This window comes from Gouania willdenowi, chromosome 6 (assembly GCF_900634775.1).
Source record: "Gouania willdenowi chromosome 6, fGouWil2.1, whole genome shotgun sequence".
NCBI classification, from domain to species: domain Eukaryota; kingdom Metazoa; phylum Chordata; class Actinopteri; order Blenniiformes; family Gobiesocidae; genus Gouania; species Gouania willdenowi.
In genome coordinates, this window is record NC_041049.1 from 61660086 (window position 1) to 61684349 (window position 24264).

The window sequence follows — 24264 nt, forward strand, 5'->3', positions numbered from 1 at the left end:
GAATCATGGTCATATCCATATATCCATCTCTACGCACAGCGACCCTTTTTTTTCTCTCACTCTCTCTCACACACACACACACACACAACTGGAGCCTTTGTTCCATCTACGCTGTGTTTTCTGTCAACTGCGTGTGTGTCTGCACCTGCTTCTCAGTTGTACTATTTTTCAAACAGTTCCAGATTTCATGAATCACATTGTGTCCCCTGCCTTAATTTATTTGCATTTCCTCCTCCCATATTTTTGCTCTCCCTGGGAGTTCTGCATCTTCATTAGAGGGAAACGTGCTTAAATGGAATGGAATTTCAAGAAATGTTTGTCTCCTGACATGTTTCGACTGTCAAAATAAACATTTCTTGAAAAACCTTGTCTGAATAAACGAAATCTCAACTTAACTTACTAAGAAGAACTCAAGTAATTCCAGATTTGCCTGCATGACATACAGTAGACTGTCAAAAAACCAAAGTGTTTTTTGTTTTTTGGCACAAATAGTCAAGAAATAACAGTGAGACTTGAAGATCTGTGGAGCAGCAAAGTCCAGCACAGTCCGACCTTCCGTTGATCCTTGAAGAGTCTGAGGAGTGCTGAGGAGTGTACTCCACTGTCAGAGTGAAAACCCTTCATTGCATCTATCAACTAAACAGTTTCTTTACCCACATGGCGTTTCCCCTGGATACACACACACACACACACACACACCGCATTCTCACTTTGACGCTGTCCTTAACAACAAACTCACAGTGGGAGACTCAAAGTCGTGGCCTACGGCTCATCAAAGGGCCACACTCACTGGGAGTGCAGGCTCTGCTTGTTGAATGGGGTCCGTCTGAAGCTGTTCTCAAGTGATGAGCTCACTGATTGGGGGTGAAAGTCACAATCACAAAACTGTAAACATCAATATGAGTGGCATGTAAGAGAGAGCATGCTTTAAACAAGCATCAGTTAGTGTGCAAGAGGAAAGAGAAGAGAGTGAAAGAAATTATCAGTCAGATCTATCAATCAATCAATCAATCTTTTATTTGTATAGCGCCAAATCATAACCAATGGTATCTCAAGACACTTTACAGTAGAGCAGTCTTAAGGATGGACTCTTCGTTTTATGGATACACACATATGCATATATACGTATATACACTTACATATGTATCCCAACATGAATTCATCATGCAGCAGGAACCTTGTGTGGATCCCATTCCTATGATGAACAGCCATCCACGTTATGCTGTGTTGGGTGTGTGCAGAGGAAAGGGTGGAGACAGAGTTGGTGAGACTCTGTAACTCCACACTGAGGATCCCACGGACCTGCAAGACAAAAGCCAGAAGGAGTACAGGAGCAAACACACAAGGGAGGAAGCAGACATAGAGGGAGTGTTAGAGAGAGGAATGGGACCCTCTCCGGTCTCTCTCTAACCTAAATGACCTCTCTCTATATGTATATCTATATCTACATGGATGGATGGATGAACTTTCTTTCTACCCTAACCTAGTGAAATTGGGCCCGACTCACTTTTGGATCCATGAGTCCGACAGTAGTTAACCTTTTTAGCCATTTTTTTAATGTATTCCTGATTTTTTCAATGTCTCAGCGTCAGCCATGAATACATAACTTCTGGAAAATCCGTTCAGGTTCTTCATACCTTGTTGAAATGACCTGAAAAAGGGACTAGAGATGTGATAAAAATGCCCATGTACCACCTGCAGTGCTTAATTTGTAAATCATCAGATCCTGGAACACCAGCCACGTGTTTTTCCGGCAGTAAGAGAGAGACAAAAATGTCAAGAAATGAAAAAACAAAATAAAGTGCCTTTTGCTAACAAAATGGGCCAATAATGTCACTTGAACACAAACAAACATTTAACCTAAATGTTTAATAAAAGAATGATGAATCAGCGTTAAAGAAGCCCGGACAGAGCATTCGTCTCTGACTCTGAGTGACAGCTGTCAAATCTGCCATGTTTCAGCACCAAGGACAGCGCAACATCACCGCTAATTTAACCACTTTTAACTTTTTCACCCGTACTATAACACTTATTAATCAGCAGCACAGCAGAAAATGAAAATAAAATATAACGTGTGCTTTCATTTTATTTGTCAAAAACAGCTATGGAGAACTTTGTATCCTCACAACTTTTTTACATATTTCACAGGTTTGTCTTTCATAAACCTAGAGTAGCAGCTCATCTTAGCTTTGAACTGAGCTTCTGTCTCAATGTCCGTACCAGAACTTTCCTCATCGTCTCCTTCTCTTCTCTCTGTCCCTGAGTCCTCCTCATGTCCCCTGGATAGTTCTCCTCCTGTGTCCTGTCTGTTGGACGCTGGTTCTCCTGCATTAACGTCATTGCTACAGGTGCTGCTACTTGCTAAGCTAACAGCTGCTGTGCTGCTGCTGTTTTCCGCGATTTCCACAGAAACAACCTAGGATTTGTTTAGCTCAGGCTTAGCTTCACTTATTGGCTTAACATTTTTTTAGTCATTTTCTATCGTCTTCCAAGCTGACAAGACACAATTTTTGCAAAAAATCACACTTTAGACGTAGCGTGGGCGTGGCCTGACTTTGCCCTCTCTTCCTCACTCATGCTCAGTTTTTACTTTCAGTTTTGTGTCCAATGAAATTTCCAGTGATTTCAACTCAATAAAAGATGCAGCTGTCCAAATACAATACTTAAAATTTCATCAAAACACCAAAAAGCAAATGAGATGCTGGAAAAAAAAAAAAAGAGGTGCTGGATCCAATCAAATAACTGACAATCTGGGAGGGAGGTGCCAGATCTTGCTCCATCCAGCAGGATCCGGCCCAACTTAAGCTCTGACAACCTGTAATATGCTAGCCCTGTTTGGAAACTGCTGCTCCAAATTACAAAATAAGGCAAATGTTGTCAGTGGGGTCCGTTTGCCCTTTAAACATCAACAATGATTATAATCTGTTGCCGTTTGTGACTTTAAATATCTCCTGTGAATTTTTTACACGAGTTGATGACTTTTATAAACACAGATCATTGAGTAGCTTTTAAGTCTCAGCATTAAATAAACTTTCAGGATTGAATTAAGTTCTTTTATCTTAGTCCGTATATTTTTCGTGATTACTATAAAAACAGACTTTTTTTTTGTCTTGCCTCTTTTCTCCTTTCACTCTTTTGATCACGTTTGTATGTATGTTTTAATTGTTTCATCTCAGTTGTTTGACACTTTTCCTGTTCTCCATGTTTCACAGTCTGCTCTCCGGGGTTCTACGGGCATCGCTGCAGCCAGTCCTGTCCACAGTGTGTGCACAGCACTGGGCCGTGCCATCACGTCACAGGTCACTGTGAGTGTTTGTCTGGATTCACCGGCTCTTTGTGCAACCAAGGTAAACATGAGTGGCTTTTTCTGCCATTTCACTTCCTCTTACATTAATTCATTGTGAAATTTGAGTTTTTGTTCGTGGTAAAAGGGTTTGCTCACTTTGTATTTGGGGGGAAAACACTTGTGGGTTTTATTTCCTTCTTTTTTCACAAGAAGAACAAAAACATGCACTCAGTCATTTGTTTATAATTCATGACTAGTTTTTATCTATCCCCTTTTTCCTATATTGTATTCATGATTTTAAAGTTTCTACTTGCTCACTGTCTAACGAGATCATCATATGACTTGCTGCCTTTTGCTCTGACATCATAGCCTTGGGACTTTTAATAATGGCTTTTATCAGTACACTCCAGACCTTGTAGGAAAAAAGTGAAAACTGCTGAACCCCACTTTTCACACAAAGACTACAATGCATGTCTGAATAAATCTGCAGAAAGAGCTGGATGTACTCTGACAACCCAGTCACAGGTGTGCATATTGTTCCACCTATTTTTGGCGTTTGTTTTGTAGCCATTGGGTAATTCATGTTATAACAATCTTTTTGACACTGCTGTAGATTAATGTTTGCAGGACCCGCCTTTTAACTCAAGTTTATATTAATATCAGTCATTTTAAAACTTCTCTTTCCTTCCCAACTAGCACATTGAAAAAGACAAAGGTTTTTTTTTCCAAAAAGTTATTATGAAGTTGTTTATTTTTTTTCGTTCTTTCAGTCTGGCTGACTGAAACTCACTCATTTAGGTCATACATGTAGTATATGATGTTTCACTGCTAAACTGCAATTAATTTGGTTTGTTTTCACAAAATCTAAGACATGTATGGTCTTACTGTAAGTGTAAGTGTATGTGTTTTAGTTGAAGAGAAAAGGCTTTTTTTGTTATTCATTTGGGGTGTCTTAATAAAACTTTTTCACTTCCGATACGATACCACTGTTGCATCATTGATTATTGGCGGATATTGATATCAACACAAATTATACATACTTTTATTACTTTTAATTTATTTATTCAGTTTATTTTTTTTTTGTAATGTGGACTGTTAGAAAAGGATCATTTTTATCAAACACAGCAGAGTAAAAGTCTGCCCCCATTTGTGGGTCCCCTCTGTGTGATGATCTTAAAACATGAAGCTCTCGTTCATAGTTTTCCCTTAAATATCCAAATATCACACAAACACTTATCTGGTTTTTGATTTCTCTGTATTTCTATTTTGGTTTCTATTTTTCGGACTATAAGGCGCACTTAAAATCCTTTAATTTTCTCAAAAATCGACAGTGTGCCTTATAATCAGGTGCGCCTTATGTATGAAATTAATATGTCAAAATGTTTTAGTACAACTTTGGTAAACTATGGAGCTGCACTGCTTTATGGATTTTTGGCACTTTAGGGCTACCGTAGTCAGGCGCCTCGCGGAGTGATATGTACCTGTACTGTGCTTCAACATACTGAACTGAAAAAGTGAGTGTAATGTTCTATATTCTATGTGTTAAACCTGAACAATGTTGAGAGTTATTGTTAATGAGTTGAATAAAGTTTGACTTATGTGACTATTTTGTTTGCATCTTAATAATAATAATAATAATAACAAACGGTGCGCCTTATGTATGAAAATAGACCCAGTCAGACCCATTCATTGCTAGTGCGCCTTATAATCCGGTGCGCCTTGTAGTCGGAAAAATACGGTAAACAAAATAACCACAGTGTTTATTTGTTATTTTGATTTGGTTTTTAAACGGAATAACCAAAGAACGAAGGAACCACAGATTTGTAAACCTTGGTTAGTTCAGTTAATACTTTTACGTCTTTTGTCAATTCAGAACCTAATTTAAAAGATATTTGACTGAAAGTTGAAATGTGAAGAAAATCCCTGTATATTCGACGAGAAACCACCAAATCGACAAAATGCTTTAATTGTCATTCAGTTCATTAGTTTATTTGGTCTTTTATGTGTGTCTTTTATTCCAGCTGTTAAGGGTAAAGTATCTCTCATAACAGCAGAGGGAAAAGAAACCTACATGTCAAATCTTCTTTGGATTTCTACTTCTAATAATTTACCCCTTTTTTTTTTAAATAAATTACAGAAAGACGACGGGGAATTTTTTAATTCTCTTTCATGGCTTTGAGCAGTGTCTAAAAAATACAACTTTAATAGCTTTTGCTGAAAGAAGAGGGAAAAAGTATAAACGAGAGCCAGGCCTAATTTGTCTGGACTATAATTAGCAGTGAGCATGTGATAGCTTGGCAATAAGGATTGAAGGTGGTCGGCTCTCGTCATCTTGAGTTCTCTTGGCGTCCTCACTTGTCCCCTGTCCTGCACATAAAGTCCCAGCCTAATGAAGGTCTCCTGGTGAGTTTCAGCTTGATTCCCCAGCAGCAGCAGCAGCAGCAGCAGGACGGGGGAGCCAACCGCGTGGCTTAATGACAACCTGCTTGAAGGAGCTTGAAAGAGCTCTAAAGAAGAGTCAAAAGCAAGTTGAAATGTAATCATTAAAATCTCTGCACAGCAGAATGAGTCAAGCTCGTCTCCTTCATAGCGAACCACCTTCTCAGATATTTCTCACACCGGGCTATTCTCTTTATGCGAGACCTCTAATGTGTCAGCTGGCACTGCCGTTTCCTCATCTCAATGCTGAGATACACCTTCGTTCAATTTGTCCCTCGGCCCAGCAACACAACACAATGCAGGTTTCATTGGAAATTACATCTTTTATTAAAGATTGCCAGAGTGCATTGAAATATTAATTTCATTAAATATGTATACCACAGTCTGTGTACACAGTCTAATTTAATTCTGTGGCACATCACTCATTCCACTCAAGTGAGTGGAAATAGGGCACTTGGGCCACAGGAGGCAGTGATTGACTCCCCCCTTTTGTCTAAACGGATCACGTCAGTTCATGTCCACTCAAATAAAACAATATCATCCAATACTATAGTAGTATAGTGTTTCTCAAATGGGGGTACGTGTACCGCTAGAGGTACGCAATGGCACTACAGGGGGTACTTGAGAGAGACAGAGAGAGGTTAACAAATGAAAGCCTCAAAAATATGGGGTTTTATGTTTATGTAACTCACAAACAATAAGGCAGAAAAATACTAATGCCAGCAACACACAAAACGACAACAAAGACGCACTGCACGAGAGAAAAACACACAAGATCACTACATGATACACAAAAATAACAAAAACTTACAAAACGATATAAGAAACAACCAAACGACACCAAAAACACACACACTGAGAGATAATAATTTAAAAACCAACAATATACAAAAACAACAACAAAATATGCAAAATGACACCAAAAACACACAAAATGATCTTGATTAGAACATGAACTGAAAATACAAGGATCAGGAGGGAGATGACCGGAAAAGAAGGAAACTTTAGAATTAAATCTATTCAGGAACTTTTTTTTTTTTTTACAAAATTAGATTTTTTCAAATGTGTGTTATCACTCATTCATTCCATCATTATGCTTTATAGTTGTTGTATTCTGTTGTACAGTATTCTGAGCAAATTGGACAGAGGGGGGACTTGAGCCAAATACAAACCACTTGTATAGTATATGAGTACATTTACTCAACCTGTCCCTGTGCGTTTGTTTTAAACACTAAAGTGATAGTCCCAGGCTTGATGTTGTCCTGTTAATGGATTTTTCTTGTCTTTGCATGTGATATCTGCACAGATGAAGGCTTTTTTGGAGAGCGATGGCTTTTATCTTCTTTCTGTTTAAATATTTTGCAGTGTGCCCCAGCGGCAGGTACGGGAGGGCGTGTTTAGAGACCTGTCTTTGCACCAATAACGGCACGTGCAACCCCATTGATGGCTCCTGCCAATGTTTTCCTGGCTGGATCGGAGAGGACTGCTCTCACCGTACGATTTCTCTTTCAACTTGTGTTGGATTTGCTCATTTTTCCCCACGTTCTGACTCTCATTGTCTGTCTCCACTCCTAATTGCTCTTTTCCCTCTTACCTTCACACTCATTAATCATATTCATGACCCCACACAGTCCAGGAACCACTCCCACCCCGCCTCAGCTGATGTTAAAACACATAGCTTGCATAAAGGATTGTTGTAATACATTATGCTCTTTGATTAGCAGCACTCTTGGCCAAATATTATAAGCAGAACATTGCTATCGGAAACTGACTTGGACTTTTTTTTAAATGGCATTAAACCAGGTGGTTAGATGAATCATTTTAAATAGTCTTCACCTGTCACCAGTTCCTGCTCATGGGTAGAAAGAAAAGGCTTCAATAAATGAAAAAATAGATCATCTGAAATGAATATTATCTTACATACAGTATATGTGGCGTCGATTGTAAAGTTGTGCATACTAAAACAAACAGCAACTTTTTTGGAACATTTAGCAACAAACCATGTTTAAAAAATGTAGGTAAAATTTTTTTGTTACTTTTGACCAGATTTACAGCAATAATTTGTCAAATCTGTGATTTTTTTTTTCTCTTGTAAAAATATAATGTCAATGTTAAATGTAAATTTTAAATCTAAATGCTAAATGTTAAATCTAAATGCTAAATATAAATTTTAAATATGAATGTTAAATCTAAATTCTAAATGTAAAATCTAAATACAAATGTTAATATAAATCTTCAATCTAAATCTAAATAATAAAATCTAAATGTCACAGGTGAAACAAAATATTTAGCTAATATGCAAATTCACAAGCTTTTATGTTGGTACTTCCTGTATATTTGCATATTAGCTAAATATTTAGCTTCATTCATAACATTTAGATTTAAATTTAACATTTAGGTTTAGATTTACCTTTAAGATTTCGATTTAACATTTACATTTTGATTCACCATTTAGATTCAGACTGGCGCCCTGTCCAGGGTGTTCCCCCGCCAAGCGCCCTATGAGAGCCAGAAATTGGCACCGGCAGACCCCCGCGACCCTGTTAAACGGGAATAAGCGGGTATGAAAATGGATGGATGGATTTAGATTCAGATTTAACATTTATATCTACAATTAATATTTGACATTTAGATTCAACATTGACATTATGTGTGTCATATGGCAACATGGCGGCGCGCACGGTCGCAGCGGCCTCTCTGTTTGTCCAAGAAATCAGGGCCCTGAACGCATAAGGACACTATTGCGCTAGCCTCTCTCTCCTACACTTAAACGACAAATAAAGATCCTTGAATATATATATTATAAATCCAAATGTCATTGGTGAAGCTAAATATTTAGCCTATATGCAAATTCACATAAAAGCTTGTGAATTTGCATATCAGCTAAATGATTAGTTTCACCTGTGACAATTAGATTTAACATTTAGATTTTATTATTTAGATTTAGATTTAACATTTAACATTTAGATTTAGATTTAACATTTACATTTAACATTGACATGAGGGGAAAAATCACAAATTTTACAAGTGTTGCTGTAAACTTAGGTTTAACATTTAGATTTAGATTGACCAAGATTTAGATTTAACACTTAGATTTGCCATTTAGATTTAACATTCATATTTATATTTAACATTGACATTATATTTTCATTAGAAAATAAATATCACAAATTTCACACATGTTTTTTAAATGTGGTTGGTTGCTAAATGTTGCAAAAAGTTGCTGTTTATATTAGTATGCTAGAAGACTTTACATTGCATGCGCCACATACATAATTGAAGTGTTTGAGACAGTGTGTGTGATAATGATCCTAACTCTATCTCTTGTGTTTGCAGCCTGTCCCTCTGGCCACTGGGGCCCTGATTGCCTAAACTCCTGTAACTGTCACAACGGAGCCCAGTGCAGTGCCTATGATGGGGAGTGCAGGTGCAGCCCTGGGTGGACTGGTCTCTACTGCACACAGCGTGAGTTTTCTTCCATTTACCGTTAGTTAACAGACACACAGTGTCATCTACCTGCAGTCCTGCAGCACTGCAGCACAAGTTAGTGTGATGCCAATACATTTTACTCAGACTACTAACTGGATAATAAAAAAGTTTTTTTTAAATTTTTGTTTTAATCTTCTCAACGAAAGAGAAATAACCATTACAGACCAAACTAATAGTCACTTCATTAATTTTACTCATAATAACACATTCCAGTCATTTACTCATGACGATAATCATCTGTGTGCTCATTTAAATTCTATTAATATCTGTCATCCCTCTGGTGTTTTTATCTGTTGTTTGTAGTGCAGTGCTCACGCCATTGTGCATGAAATTAAAATCTGTTTTTGTTCTCTCATGAAGTCACACTATGTCCAACTCATGTCCAGGAAATGTTTCAGTTCTATTTATTCCCATTGTCCCCTATTGAGTATGCAGCAGAGACAATGACTGCCATTGATTTTCCTGTTCCCTTGCACAATGCCCTTGTCGTTGTCTGTGTTTTTCTCCATTGATTTGTGTGTCTCTGCTTCAGGTTGTTCCTCAGGGTTCTACGGGAGGGACTGCGCTGAAGTCTGTCGTTGCCAAAACGGTGCAGACTGCGACCACATATCTGGACAGTGCGCGTGTCGCACGGGATTCATCGGGACGAGCTGTGAGCAGAGTTGAGTGGTTCCGGCATATTCAGAGGAAAATGACCCTGAGGCATTGGCTCCCTCTTTGTAAAGTGCTTAATTCTGATGAATGTGGTGATGTTCCTGTCTGTCGTGCAGAGTGTCCTGCTGGTACGTTTGGGTACGGCTGCCAACAGCTGTGTGAGTGCCTAAACAACGCCACCTGTGATTATGTGACAGGAACATGCTACTGTACTTCAGGGTATAAAGGGATCCGCTGTGATCAAGGTGAGAGGTGATGGATCGGTCCTGGATCAGCAGAGCTTCATCCTCTAATCACTGGCTATGTCTGAATATTCCCTCCTATCTCCTTTCCTTTAACCACCGTGGTGTCACTATGGAGTCTGATTTATACGTCCTGCACTATGCTCCTTTAACCCTCAAAAGTGTTTAAGTGACGGCCATTATAAGGAGTGTTCCAATTCTCTAAAAGCTAAGGAAAGGAGGCTCAATGCTTCCTTTATTACCTCCTTTAACCTAGGAAACACTGATACGTCCTTTACCAAAGGAGACCACATAATGCTGACCCACAATTCATTGTGGCGACAACATTTAAAATGACCTGCTCATCAGAGCGTTCACAGAAACGCACAAAGATTGAAAAGAGATGAATATTATGTACAGTAAGTTACCAATGCAATAATATGCCTGGAACAGCTTTAAATAATCTAAAACTCATATTTTATGATATGCAGCCATATTATAGATTATAACTGACAAAAAACAGAAACTCTGTGGTTCAAGAAAAAGCTATCAGAGACATTTTTAGCCACATTATGTTTTATTCAACATATTTAATTCACCTAGGAATGCTTTGTGCGGTTGTACATGTGTATGTCTACAATGCTATGTAGACCTATCTTGCATAAATGTAGCAATTTCATAAAATCATATATATTTTGGAAAACGTTGATTTGTGAGTGTGAGCAACCATTCTCAATTTGACATTCTTTTGGTTTCACTGTTGTTCCTGGTAGCCTCTTTTCCTTTGATTGACATTCAAACCTTGTGATATTTGAGATGATATCAGTGGTTAGAGGCACAGGGGAAAGTGTTATAAATGTGCTTTTAGTCCATTTTAGGAAATGTGTAGTTTTTTCACCACGGCAGACGTCACTAACCTTCAACGCCGTCGGATTATTAAGTCACCTAGTGGAAGTGAGTCTGATTGTTAAAGCAACATGATGTCCTTTCCCTAACTCCTTTAGGAAGTACACTAACTAGGAGATAGGAGAGAATATTGGGACGCAGCCACTGACATCTCTACACACTACAATCAATACTTCCTTTTCTTTTCTGTGTAGCAGCTTTGATGATGGAGGAGCTGAACCCCTACACCAAGATTAGCCCTGCTCGGGTCTCCGAACGACAGTCAGCGGGGGCCGTTATGGGCATCATCTTCCTCCTCCTCATCATCATGGCCATGCTTAGTCTGTTTGTGTGGTACAGACAGAGACAGAGGGACAAGAACCACGAGATCCAGCCCAGTGTGTCCTACTCACAAGCAATGCATATCAGCAACCCTGACTACTCTCTGTCTGGTAGGAAATCCTGATATTTGACTAATATGATCTGATCACCACCTCTCAGAGTATCTGGCAGCTGGCCTATGACCTATTTTTTTTTTTTTATTTGTGTTTATTATTTATATTTTTATTATTTTGCACCTTATTTTTCATTTGCACATTTTCTTTGTGCATCTTTATTTATTTTTTTTTACTTTGTCTGCACCTGCTGTCAAAGGTCAACACTATATATGAAGTGCAATCTCTGTAAGACAGAAATGTATGTTTTGTTATTGCTATTAAAAAAAATGATTTATTTTATTGCATATTTGTGACCATCACCAGCCCTCCCTAAGGAAGGGTAAGAAATACTTTATTAAGGTAAGAATATAAAAACAGAGGGCAGTTACACCTAGGTGAGGGGGAGTGAATAGGGAAGAGGGAGTTTGGGTTGGACGATGGAAGGGGTGTGGAGAAGTCGACTATTTTAAAGTGGGAGTGTAATGTGTTGTTATAGTTGTGCATATTGTGTTGTGTAGTCAGTTAAGCCAGTCTGTTGGCAAGTGTAGAGACATTTTCTGCGTATGTGAATAATAATAATAATAATAATATTATTAGTGTTGTTTTTAATATGCCGCTCTTTGCCGTTCTAAATACCCCTCGGGGATAAATAAAGTTTTTTCTGATTCTGATACATAATCATATACTTATTAGACAGTTATGCATTCAATAGCTTTAAAGTTACCAAGTGTATATAATTGTATATGTGGATTTCCAATTCACTCAAAAAAAACATAAAGTTAAAAGTACATAGACTAGACTCATGAACAGAGATTCTTGCCCAAAAAACAATATTCATGAATGAAAAATAAATAATTAAAATCAATTTGGAACCCTAAAAACATATATATCAGCACTAAAGAATGATAGGATTTTAATTTAGCAAACTAATCACTGTCTTGCGCAAATAAGCCACAATATGTTCACTTTTGTTTTATCATTTATCATTTGTTACAGTATTTAGTGATATCATTATTGTTGTCATATTTTATGTTAAAACGTGTACAGTTTTTATCTGATTCTACAAGGTCCTGATTGTGACATAATAATGGGTGAAATCATGTGCACAGCTGCAGCATTCATTGGACTAATCCCAGACTGCTGTGGGTGGAATTCATGAAATGTGTCTCAGGAAAGGAAACTCAGCGAGTTTTATGTCCAATCACATCTAGGATTGATAGACAGTCCTTTCTAAAGGAATAGCAGCTTAGTTTATACTGGTTGTGATTTAAAGGTCTCAGAATGCCTTTGTAGCTGCAATAATCAAAGGTTACTGGGTGCACGTGCATTGTTTACTTGAATTAAGATTGAAACCATTCAGTGATATAATGATTTATTTTTTGATAGAAGGCAAACTTTTGGGTGGTTTGTGATTTGGTTCCAGTTCTTTTGGGAAAACCTGGATCCTGTCATTCACATCTGTACTTGATGCATGGACCAGATTTCTCCAATTTTGTCCTAGGGGTTGAACAGACTAGTCGAGTAGTTGACTTTAGTGTTGTCTCGCGACTCTGTCTACGTGACGTCGACTAGTCGCAGTACCTGACTTTTGCCCAAGATGGCAACGCAACACAGAAAACGAGGGTCCTAGTACCCCTGCATGGCAAGGCAGCACAACGTTAAGTGTTTCTCCTCAAACTGCAGCTGGTAGGCAGATACTACGGCTAATATACATGCTAACGTTAGCTGTAGGGGTAACATGTCTGTATTAAGCAGATCTGGACCCGAAAAAATCTGTGACCAGAGGTGGCGACAGTTCCAACTCCTGCGACTTCTACTCCAGTCTGCATTTACTTCACCCACCGGAGCATCATGTTTAAGGGGGAGAAATGAGCTCCTTATTAGCTATGAAGGCTTCGGTGAAGGAAGCCGAAGCTACCATTAAAACAACCCAAATAAAGTCAAAACACCCGGCTCCGAGGAAGTATCGGGGCTTAACAGTTACTGTAGACTCACGGTAGGCGAAGCAGCAGTGTTCCTGGGTTTACTTAGCTTCTATAGCTTGTCCCATGTCCCAAGGGCTGGCGGCGTTGTGACAAAATCTGTGACCCGAAAAAATCTGTGACCGCTGCAGCTTCTCGGCGGTAGAAAAGAAGAGTGCTAAACCTCTTCACAGCTATTAAGGAGCTATTTACTCCCCCTTAAACATGACTCTTCATTGGGTGAAGTAAATGCAGACTGGAGAAGAATTACAAACGTGTTTAAGGGGGAGTAAATGTCCGCCAAGAAGTTGTAGGGGTTGGAACTGTCGCCACCAGCGATCACAGATTTTTTTTGGGTCACAGACTTTGGCACAACACCGACAGTCAGCTCACACTCGGCTCGGCTTGACTAGTCATTGACAAGTTGACTTCGTCTCGACTAGTATGCACATAAAGTCGACCTTTAAAATGATGTACTCGTTCACCTCCTATTTTGTCCCTGGTGTTTATGTCTTGGCCTGTTTCTGGCTTTGTAGTACACAGGAGTGTGATGTATTCCAAAAGTACGCCTGAGTTTTCTGATACACATGCAGCTAAGGGAATGATACATTTGGCTTGTTTTCTAGTTTATTTTGTGGATTGTTAAATTCCACAAAGAGGAGCTGTAAATGTTGAAATGAATAATTCTTGGTGAAATACAGCAATTACCAAACTCAAGAACGCCACAGCCCATAAACCTCTTACAACTCCTCTGACGGCCACACAACTATTGTTCATTTTAATTACTTTTGAATATAAATGTGTGACGAATATGTATATGTAGATATTTTTTTATTAATTGCAAAGCTGAATAAATGAAGCTTTTTATTAGGGGTGTGTATTGCCTGGCATCTGGTGATATGATTCATATCCCAATACATAGGTCAAGATACGATACTATACAATATATCCCGATATTATAGTATAAGGAGACAAGAATATAACAAGAAACAACTAATATACTATATTTGTACACCTTCATGAGAACATTATGTATGAATTATATTTTATTGCCATATTTTACACTCAAAACATTGGCTTTAACATGCCATGTCCCAACAACTTAAAATAAAAAAATAACATACAATCTGCCTGTGGCTTTTAAACAAACTTTGACTTTAGTGCAACTTAACTCTTTTTAGATTTTATTGAAAAAACGCAAGCTGGTCAACATACCCAGGTTTCAGCGCACCGGAAAAAAAAAAAAAAAAATCGATATGGATGCATTTATATATATTGCGGAATCGTTTTTTTTCAACACTCCTACTTCTTATGTACATCTGACAGTCAATCTTCTTTAGGTCACACATTCTGGAAATGACTGCTGTAAAAAGTAATTTAGTATTACTTTGTGTATATGACCAGTGTGCGTTTAAAAGCATAATCTGTGTGTTGGTTCAGTAGGTAAAGGAGGTACATAATACACATGCACACGTCCACAATCCCAGTCCTAAATGTTCATAACACCTTCCTCCTGCACACCTTCAGACCTGTAATGGAGTTCATGCCTGAGTGCATGTGTCAGACTCAAGGCCCGGGGGCCTAATCTGGCCCTTTGAGCACCAAATTGGGCCCACTCGAGAACTTTAAAACGATAGCAAAAACATGGATTATTTTGCAAATTATCAACTAATTCAGTTGTAGATATCTCAGCCCCCCAACCACAAAAATTCTGTTATCTATCTATTGCAGAGCAGTTTTCCAGTTTTTTTTATACAACATGACAGTAGTGATTTTTATTCTCAAATTGTTGAAAGAACGCTCAATTTTTCCAAAATCTGGCAAATTTTCCACAATATATTTCATGAAATTTCCCCAAAATCAGTGAAATGTAAGTAAAGATCCTGCAGGGACTGATATACTCCCATACTTAATCATGTATATATTATTTATATGTGGAAGTGCAAACCAGGGCACATTAATGTTGAATTTGCTCTTTTTACTTAATGGTTCAAGGTATTTAGGATCTACAATACGTTCTGGCTAATCAGCATACAAATCCCATCATGTGACACTAGGCCTTACTAACATTATTGCATAAACTACGGATTATAGATGTTTTCAGTTTTGCTCTAATTAACTACCCCAAATTAAACAGTTACCCATTGTTATCAGAGTAAAACGTAATCTATTCAGAATAAGATGTTATTTTGGTAGGCAGCCTATTCTGAAGTGTCTGATATTTATGTCATTTTCTGCATTTTCTGCATTTTCTGTATTCTCCTGTCATTTTGTGTAATAATTAAACAGTTTCTGTGTCTTTGGGGCTTTTCTATAATATATTGCCTTTTCTTATGTTTTTGTAGTCATTTTGTTAGTTTAAGTAGTTGCTGTGTTTGTCTTTGTTGTGGTTTTATGTCATTTTGTGTATTTTGGGAATTTTTGTGTGTTTTTGTGTAGTTTGTGCAATTTGCTGTCATTTTGTGTGTTTTTGTTATTTTTTTGTGGTCTCAGTGTAATTTTGTGTAATTTCCTACATTTGTGTTTCTGTATTTTTGTTGTTGTTTTCGGTATTTTTCTGTCTTTTTGTTAACAGTTTGTGTGTATTTAGGGCTATTCTGTGACGTGTTGTCATTTTCAGTGTTTTTGTAGTCATTTTGTTTGTTTAAGTGGTTGCTGTGTCTGTTTTTGTTGTCATTTTGTGTATTTTGGGAACTTTTTTGTTTGTTTTTGTGCGCTTTGTGCAATTTTCTGTCGATTTGTGTGTTTTGGGAATTATTTTATGTATTATGTTGGGCTTTATATTCCTTCCAACTTCTTGAATTACATCTATTTCGAATAAAATGTTGTTTTGGTAGGCAGCCTATTCTGATGTGTTTTCTAACATTCACAAAACTGTATGTACTTGTGGATCCTCAGAGTGTGGCAGCACCGTAGCGATTAGAACCAGTGCTCCTGATGTCAACCACAGCAGCAGCAGCGTCGATGGTGGGGGGGGGCAGTGCTTCTCCAACTCCACTTACCACACAGTGGCTCAATGCAACGTTGTCTCCACCATTTCCAGTAACGTAGACGGCACGCTCACCCTCAAGGTATGACTGCTTTACCTCTGTGCACACATTTTATTTGCCACTGTGTTTAACAGAACGGGTAACACTTTATAATAACTATCGGTTATAAGTAGTTAATAGGTCATTAAGAAACTGTTAGCAAATATTCAATAAGATACAAAATTCATAGAGGGAAGGACTTCGTGCGCAGGATAGGGTACGATATTTGGAAAAGTTACACTTTATTGGTGGTGGATCAATGATGACCCAGAGAGTCTTCTGTGTATTGCGTATCCTGATATTGTCAACTACCTGTTTTTAACCCTAACCCAATCTGGGTTATCCTTTTGATAAAGTTCAGACCTTTTACCCGGAATACAATGAGAAATACAGCACATTTTAGCACTACGTTTTACAACTGTTGCTACTGTAGCAGGCTATTAAATGTGATTATATTAAGTCAATAATGCCACATGCAGTAGCTTGATATGAATTATATTATTATCATCACACTAGAAATGTAGTTAGAGCCGCTGCTATCAACAATTCACTGACCTGACAAGAAATGGGCCGAAACAAATTCAGATGTTGTCCAGATTTCTGCCTCGTAGATCCTGGTTTAGCTTCTCTAACCACAAGTGCCTCCTTTCCTCTGATAACTTATGACATTGTTCTCCCTGATTTGTTAGAACTTTTGGCAGTCTATAAAACTCCAAATGTTTTTCACAGTCTGACTGATTGGTACAGCCAAAAACACGGCAATAATTCACCATTTCCTCTTGAAATTGGGGATTTGCTTGTGTGCGCGTGCTTTGTTTACCTGCTGAGTACCTCCAATACTTATTTTACTTACGATACGATACCGATATTGCAGTTCGAAAAGGCTTGATTAAGTGATGTTACATTATACTTTTAAAGTGCAAACAATTCAAGTTATTTTCACCGTCTGTATAAGGTGGGAACAACTGAGGGCGCGGACAAAAACAACAGCGCTTGTATCGGAGATTTTAGGGACACCCCTAGTGAAAACCCTCTATTAACTACTTTTAACAGATAGTTATCATAAAGTGTTACCACAGAATGAAGTAAAAACCCTGTTCTCTTCTTTATTTTGCAGTCGAGCACTCTGAAAAGCAGGAGCGGCTCTGAATGGAGAGCCTACTGCAACCTCAATGACCTGGGTCAGTTCTCCCTTTTTATCCCTTCACCCTGCATACATCTTAAATGTAGACTTTGCAGAGTCAAGGGCAAACCCATGTGCATTATTAGTGCTGAATTCTTTATGTGCACTGGTCTGCTGTGAATGAGGATGAAGCAGATGTCTCTTGTTAGACATAACCTTTGCTCTGATTTGGATCAGATATGCGGCGGGATGTGGAGAAGATGAATGGGGGGTAACTGTGAGCTCATTAGTCCTTTTTTTTAACTACTCCCAGTGGCACATTTTTCTATGATGGCTTACACTGGGTCAAACATGGTACCCTTGGACTATGAACTCATAAAAACTATAGTGTGTGAGACTGTTATGCAACGTATAATTTTATGAACTGCTAAATAGCACCCCTGTTATGTTAATTTGATTACACCACTTCCTTTGAGCAGCGATACGATAATAATGCTGCTATGTTATTTGTCATATTACAGATTTTATAGCACATTTAATGTAAATACAGTTTATCCATTCATCATTTTTACACATTCATCCTGATCAAAGGTGAGGGGACCTGCAGAGATCAATGCATTTAGTCCAGTGTTTCTCAAATGGAGGTACCCTAGGGCAGTGTTTCTCAAACGGGGGTACGTGTACCCCTAGGGGTACGCGATGGCACTACAGGGGGTTCTTGGAAGACAGAGAAAGGACAGTTAACAAACGCAAGCATTCAAAATGTGTTTATAATGTTTATCTTTAGTTGAAAATGATAATAATACTAGATATTAACCGTGACTCGCAAAAATGACAACAAAAAACGAAATAAGAGAAAAATATACTGAGTAATAAAAAGAACTGACAATAAGAAAATACACAAAATGACACCAAAAACACATACACACACATACACTAAGAAAGAAAAATACTCACTATTACCTGTAACACACAAAACCACAACAAAGATGCAGTAAATGAGAGAAAAATACACAAGATCGCTACAAAATACACAAAAAATAACAGAGAAACATACGAAACGACATAAGAAACAACCAACAACACCAAAACACACACACTGAGAATCATTTAAATAATACCAACAACACACAAAAACGAGGAGAAAAACACACTACATGAAAGAAAAATATACTGAAAAAATTTAAAAAGAACAGACCAACAACAACAAAATACACAAAATGATGATAGAAATGATCTTAATTAGAACATGAACTGAAAATACAAGGATCAGTGTTGGTCCCACATCAAGAGGGAGATGACCAGAAAAGAAAGAAACTTTAGAATTTATGTTTAATTCACTTATTTACAAAATGAGATTATTTCAAATGTGTGTTTTCACTCATTCATTCCATCAGTTTGCTCTAGAGTTGTTGTTTCACTGCAGAATTCTGAGCAAAATGTTGTTGTCGGACAAAGAGAGGTACTTAGATTCAAAAGTAAGAGAGAAGGGGTACTTGAGCCAAAAAAACAGAACGTTCTCATCACACGGCTTTCACAACTCGTGCTGTCCAAGACAAACACGAGTTGTGAAATCTGTGATGCCTGACTAGCCTGTTCAGATCTTTGGTTCCAGCCCGATGAACAGACTAGTCAGGCATCACAGATTTTACAACTCGTGTTTGTCTTTGTTGGTTCTTACTCTAACTTTATTGACCATGGTTCATAGTAGCAGTAGACCACAGTAGACCACAGTAGACCACAGCAGACCACAGTAGACCACAGTAGACCACAGCAGACCACAGCAGACCACAGCAGACAACAGTAGACCACAGTAGACCACAGTAGACCACAGTAGACCACAGCAGACCACAGCAGACCACAGTAGACCACAGTAGACCACAGCAGACCACAGAAGACCACAGTAGACCACAGTAGACCACAGTAGACCACAGTAGACCACAGCAGACCACAGCAGACCACAGCAGACCACAGCAGACCACAGTAGACCACAGTAGACCACAGCAGACCACAGTAGACAACAGTAGACCACAGTAGACCACAGTAGACCACAGTAGACCACAGCAGACCACAGTAGACCACAGTAGACCACAGTAGACCACAGCAGACCACAGTAGACAACAGTAGACCACAGCCGACAACAGTAGACCACAGTAGACCACAGCAGACCACAGCAGACCACAGCAGACCACAGCAGACCACAGTAGACCACAGTAGACCACAGTAGACAACAGTAGACCACAGCCGACAACAGTAGACCACAGTAGACCACAGCAGACCACAGCAGACCACAGCAGACCACAGCAGACCACAGCAGACCACAGCAGACCACAGTAGACCACAGTAGACCACAGTAGACCACAGTAGACCACAGCAGACCACAGCAGACCACAGTAGACCACAGCAGACCACAGTAGACCACAGCAGACCACAGTAGACCACAGTAGAACACAGCAGACCACAGTAGACCACAGTAGACCACAGTAGACCACAGCAGACCACAGTAGACCACAGTAGACCACAGCAGACCACAGTAGACCACAGTAGACCACAGCAGACCACAGCAGACCACAGCAGACCACAGCAGACCACAGTAGACCACAGCAGACCACAGCAGACCACAGTAGACCACAGTAGACCACAGTAGACCACAGCAGACCACAGCAGACCACAGCAGACAACAGCACTGAGTTTTTTACAGGTTGGGTCTGAACTGTGTTTTTTATCAGGATTTTTCAACAAAAACATTGCTAAAAAACTGTGAATATCTGGCAAAGACAATATTTGGTGCTTGGCAGAGGTTTGCGAGGGCTCTTGTTAAACTATATACAGTATTTAGTCTGAAATAAATGACTGATTTTTGGAAGATATAAAAGCAGCCATCAGCTGAAGTTATCAGCAACATCTCAGACATTATGATGTATTAACCATTTAGAATCTTAACATTTTTTACAGATGTCCAGCAAAGTGAGGCACAGACACAAAGAGGCTCCCGAAAAGGTAAATTATAGAATAGTGTGTGCGTGCGTGCGTGTGTGCACGTGTGCGTGTGTGTGTGTGCACGTGTGCGTGCGTGCGTACGTGCATGTGTGTGCTCACAAGCATACTCTGCTTCACCAACTTTAAAATGATCAAATCCAAGCATTAAAATTCCCATCAGGGTCTTTTCCCCCTCGGAAGCTTCTGTTCATCTGACCCTTAAATCCCACATGCATATTGTCACTGTGATTTATGTGGACGTTCTCTGCACTAGGACTGCTTTGTGGTGGGCTGACGTTTTATTCCGGTGGAAATGGCTCTTTGTGGCTCGGTGCCTCCTACGACACTTTGGCCACGGTTACATGATGTTTTTTATTCCGAATTAAAGTGTTCTGCTTCGTGTTTACATGGAAATAGTCATTCCTAATTGAGGTTTACATGGAAAACAGGTTTATTCGACTTTATTTAATTTCTGCTTTAGGTCTGGGGGTTGGGAAGGCTCTGATTGGACAGGAGGTAAACGTGGCGTATTCACGTCTATCGGGAAAAACACACTACAAACCTTTTATTTTTGGCTACAACATAGAAGACCACATACCTGTAAAAGGAACTGTTTTCACTTTTATTTTGATTGTAGTTTTGAAGCAGCTCAGCAATAACGTATGGTTTCACTTTGGTCCGCGGAGCAGGAGAAGGAGATAAGAACTAATCACCGGTAAATACAGCTCAGTAAAACTATGGAAAACAATAACCAGGATTCAATATTTGCTCCCTAGTAAAGATAGTAGCTCTAACAACCAGTACAATGATTAACTTGATGATAGTACAGCCTGCACATGCAGTACGAGGAAGTGTTTACTCCGTCTTCGCGTTTGCTGATGTTCGTGCGTATGTAATAAGTCTGTGAATGTCCGCACGCTTCCGTCCATCCACTCTTTTCCTTATATCAATACACAATATTTCATATATATGCATCGGGTACTTACAGCTTTAGCAAATTAAATTCAAGACTTTTTATTGCCATTTGAAATAAAATGTAAGACCAACTTCCCAGTAAACATAAATGGGGGAAAAAATGACACATCAGCTACAGTACATAGGGTTAGGTCATTGTCTAGTGCAGATATCCTCAAAGTAAACACACAAAATGACAGTAAAATACACAAAAAAACAGACTAAAATAATCAATATCACTTCAAAAACACAAGATGATGAAAAAAATAGCCAGAAATATATAAATCAACAAAAATACAAAAAATTAAAACCATTAAGAAAAATCTTTGTTGGACAGACAATTTTCCTAAAATTTACATTCCCCATGTTGTTTATATATATATATATATATATATATATATATATATATATTTTTTTTTTTTTTTTTTTTTTTTTTTTTAAACAAATGTTACCATTTATTTTGAAATGTGAGACTAATTAATCATAAAATCATACTTGTTGTGTGTTCAAATGTAAAACTTTTGAAACATTAATTTGAGACATTTTTATGACAATTTAGGCCTTATTTTTATATTCATGAATTTAATGCCTTATAAGGCTTTTTCAGGATCCGCGATAACCCTGATATACTATATATATATATATATATATATATATATATATTTTTTTTTTTTTTTTCCTCATAAGGCTCTTATTATATAAATAGTCTCGGCCCTAGTCCGGGCCGCCATCTTGAATTATGTTGTCACCAGCGCGTCATCGCAACTGGACGAGCATGCTCAGAATGACTGGAATTAAGTTAAAGTGGAATTAAACATTTACAAAATAGAGGAATTATTTAATTCAGGCTTAAAATCGGAATAAACCAGCCACCTAAAACAGATTTAAGTTTAATTCAGAATTAAATTTGCATTCAGAATTAAGTGTTTACAAGCTCAGTTTAAAAAGGATTTAACTTTTATTCTGAATTAAAGCTCCCATGTAAACGTGACCTTTGTCTCTCCAACCGTGCAGCAGTGGGTAAGGTGAGGTAAAGTAAAGTGAGAGAGCGAAGGGTGTAAAGGGAGGTCTGAAGGAGCTTTGCTGCAGTCTCTAATGAGACCTCGTATCAGACTGATGAGACCATGAATCCTACATCTCACCATCGTTCACCTGACAAAGACTAAAGAAGTCCATCTATTCAGAATCACAATTAATGTCATTGTGATTTTCTCACTTTCTGCTGGTTTAACAGGTTAAATTTCAGAGGTTCATTTTCAAAATGCAGCATTAATAGACAGTCACTGAGTTCTAATCAGAGGTGAAAGTAATGGATTACAAGTACTCACGTTACTGTAATTGAGTTGCTTTTATAGGTACTTGTATTTTTTTGACTGTATTTATGAATCAGTCATTTTACTTAAGTACATTTTAAAATAAGTAATTATTTACATTTCTACACCCAACTGTTACTGAGCTTTACATATGCATACATACTTTTATGTTTTTTTGTATTAATTATTATCATTATTTTTAATATTTTGAACTTAAACATAAGCATTTGACACTCTTATGGCCATCATTGCACCTTATCTTTCATTTACACATTCATTCATTTGCACCTTATCATTCAGTTTACCGTACAACCTCTTTGTGTAGTCTGGCTCCTTGTTTTCTGTGTGTACAATTATTATTATTATTATTAGTGTTGTTTTTTTAATATGCCACTCTTTGCCTTTCTAATTACCCCTCAGTTTTTTCTGATTCTCTGATTCTGGTTTTGATTTGATGATCAACAAACATTGTGAAACTACAAAACATGAAATAAACAGAAAACAATCAAATGCATCACAGCATAGCCGACCAATCAGATTAAAGGTAATGCACAGCGCCAAAACAGCATTGAAGGAGGTTATTTTCTCAGTTTCAGAGTTCATAAATGTAACTATACTTGGAGCCTGGGCATTTATTTTTTTAATTTTGATTTTAATTTATTGGTGTTCATTTATTTTTTAAAAGAATTTTACATTTTGACAAACCTTTTATTTTATACAGATGCCTTTGTGGAAAATAAATTAAGTTCCAATTGTGCAATATTTAATTTTAAGTTTATACATGAGATGTTTACTGTATGCACGGGAACCGTGGTAAGATTTATTACCAAAAATAAACGTGGGGGGGTGAAACTAACTAGTAACTTTTACTATGAGTATTGTTTAATTAAGCTACTTTTTACTTGAGTATGAATTATCAGTACTCTGTCCACGTCTGGTTCTTATTATGTCTTTTATTGTCTTTTGTCTGTTTATTACAGATTACATCAAAGGCTCCATTTGCAGCAGCAGCTCGTGCTCCCTGAGTAGTGAGAATCCATACTCCACCATTAGAGACCCCCCAGGGATGGCCTGCAAGCACACAGAGAACAGCTATGTGGAGATGAAATCCCCCTCCCATCGTGAGGTGCCCTTTGGGGGCACTGCCACCCTCCTGGGCAGTGTGAGCAGGAATGTCTATGATGTTGGTGAGTCTGTTGTTGTTGCCCTAGGGCAGGGATGGGCGACTCTATCACAGCGGGGGCCACAAACATGTGATTGTATCTGATCTGAGGGTCACATGATCAATATTCATGTTAACACCGGAGGAAAAAAAAGGTTTTGTCTTCAGTTTTTTGTCTTTGTGGTTTTGATGTAAGTTTTCAGTCATGTTGTGTGTTTTTGTTATTTTTTTGTGTAATTTTCTGCATTTTTGTTGTTGTTTTCTGTATTTATGTTGTTATGGCTAATCAACGTACAAATCTCATCATGTGACACTAGGCCCTCCTTACATTG

At 38.1% G+C, this 24264-nt stretch overlaps 1 protein-coding gene across 6 annotated transcripts in view; it reads left to right on the forward strand.

Annotated features, from left to right (window-relative positions):
* The window catches only part of megf11 (multiple EGF-like-domains 11), a 173109-nt gene that overhangs the window by 145408 nt on the left and 3437 nt on the right, over positions 1-24264 (forward strand). For 4 of the 6 annotated variants that reach the window (XM_028449412.1, XM_028449414.1, XM_028449416.1 and 1 more), the window contains 10 exons: positions 3213-3347; positions 7091-7219; positions 9062-9190; positions 9747-9875; positions 9985-10113; positions 11190-11426; positions 16271-16443; positions 17519-17582; positions 20480-20524; positions 23751-23957. In XM_028449412.1, the coding sequence (XP_028305213.1) occupies positions 3213-3347; positions 7091-7219; positions 9062-9190; positions 9747-9875; positions 9985-10113; positions 11190-11426; positions 16271-16443; positions 17519-17582; positions 20480-20524; positions 23751-23957 (1377 nt within the window). The remainder of the gene's footprint in view (positions 1-3212; positions 3348-7090; positions 7220-9061; positions 9191-9746; positions 9876-9984; positions 10114-11189; positions 11427-16270; positions 16444-17518; positions 17583-20479; positions 20525-23750; positions 23958-24264) is intronic. The other 2 variants (XM_028449413.1, XM_028449415.1) reach the window with 1 other exon arrangement.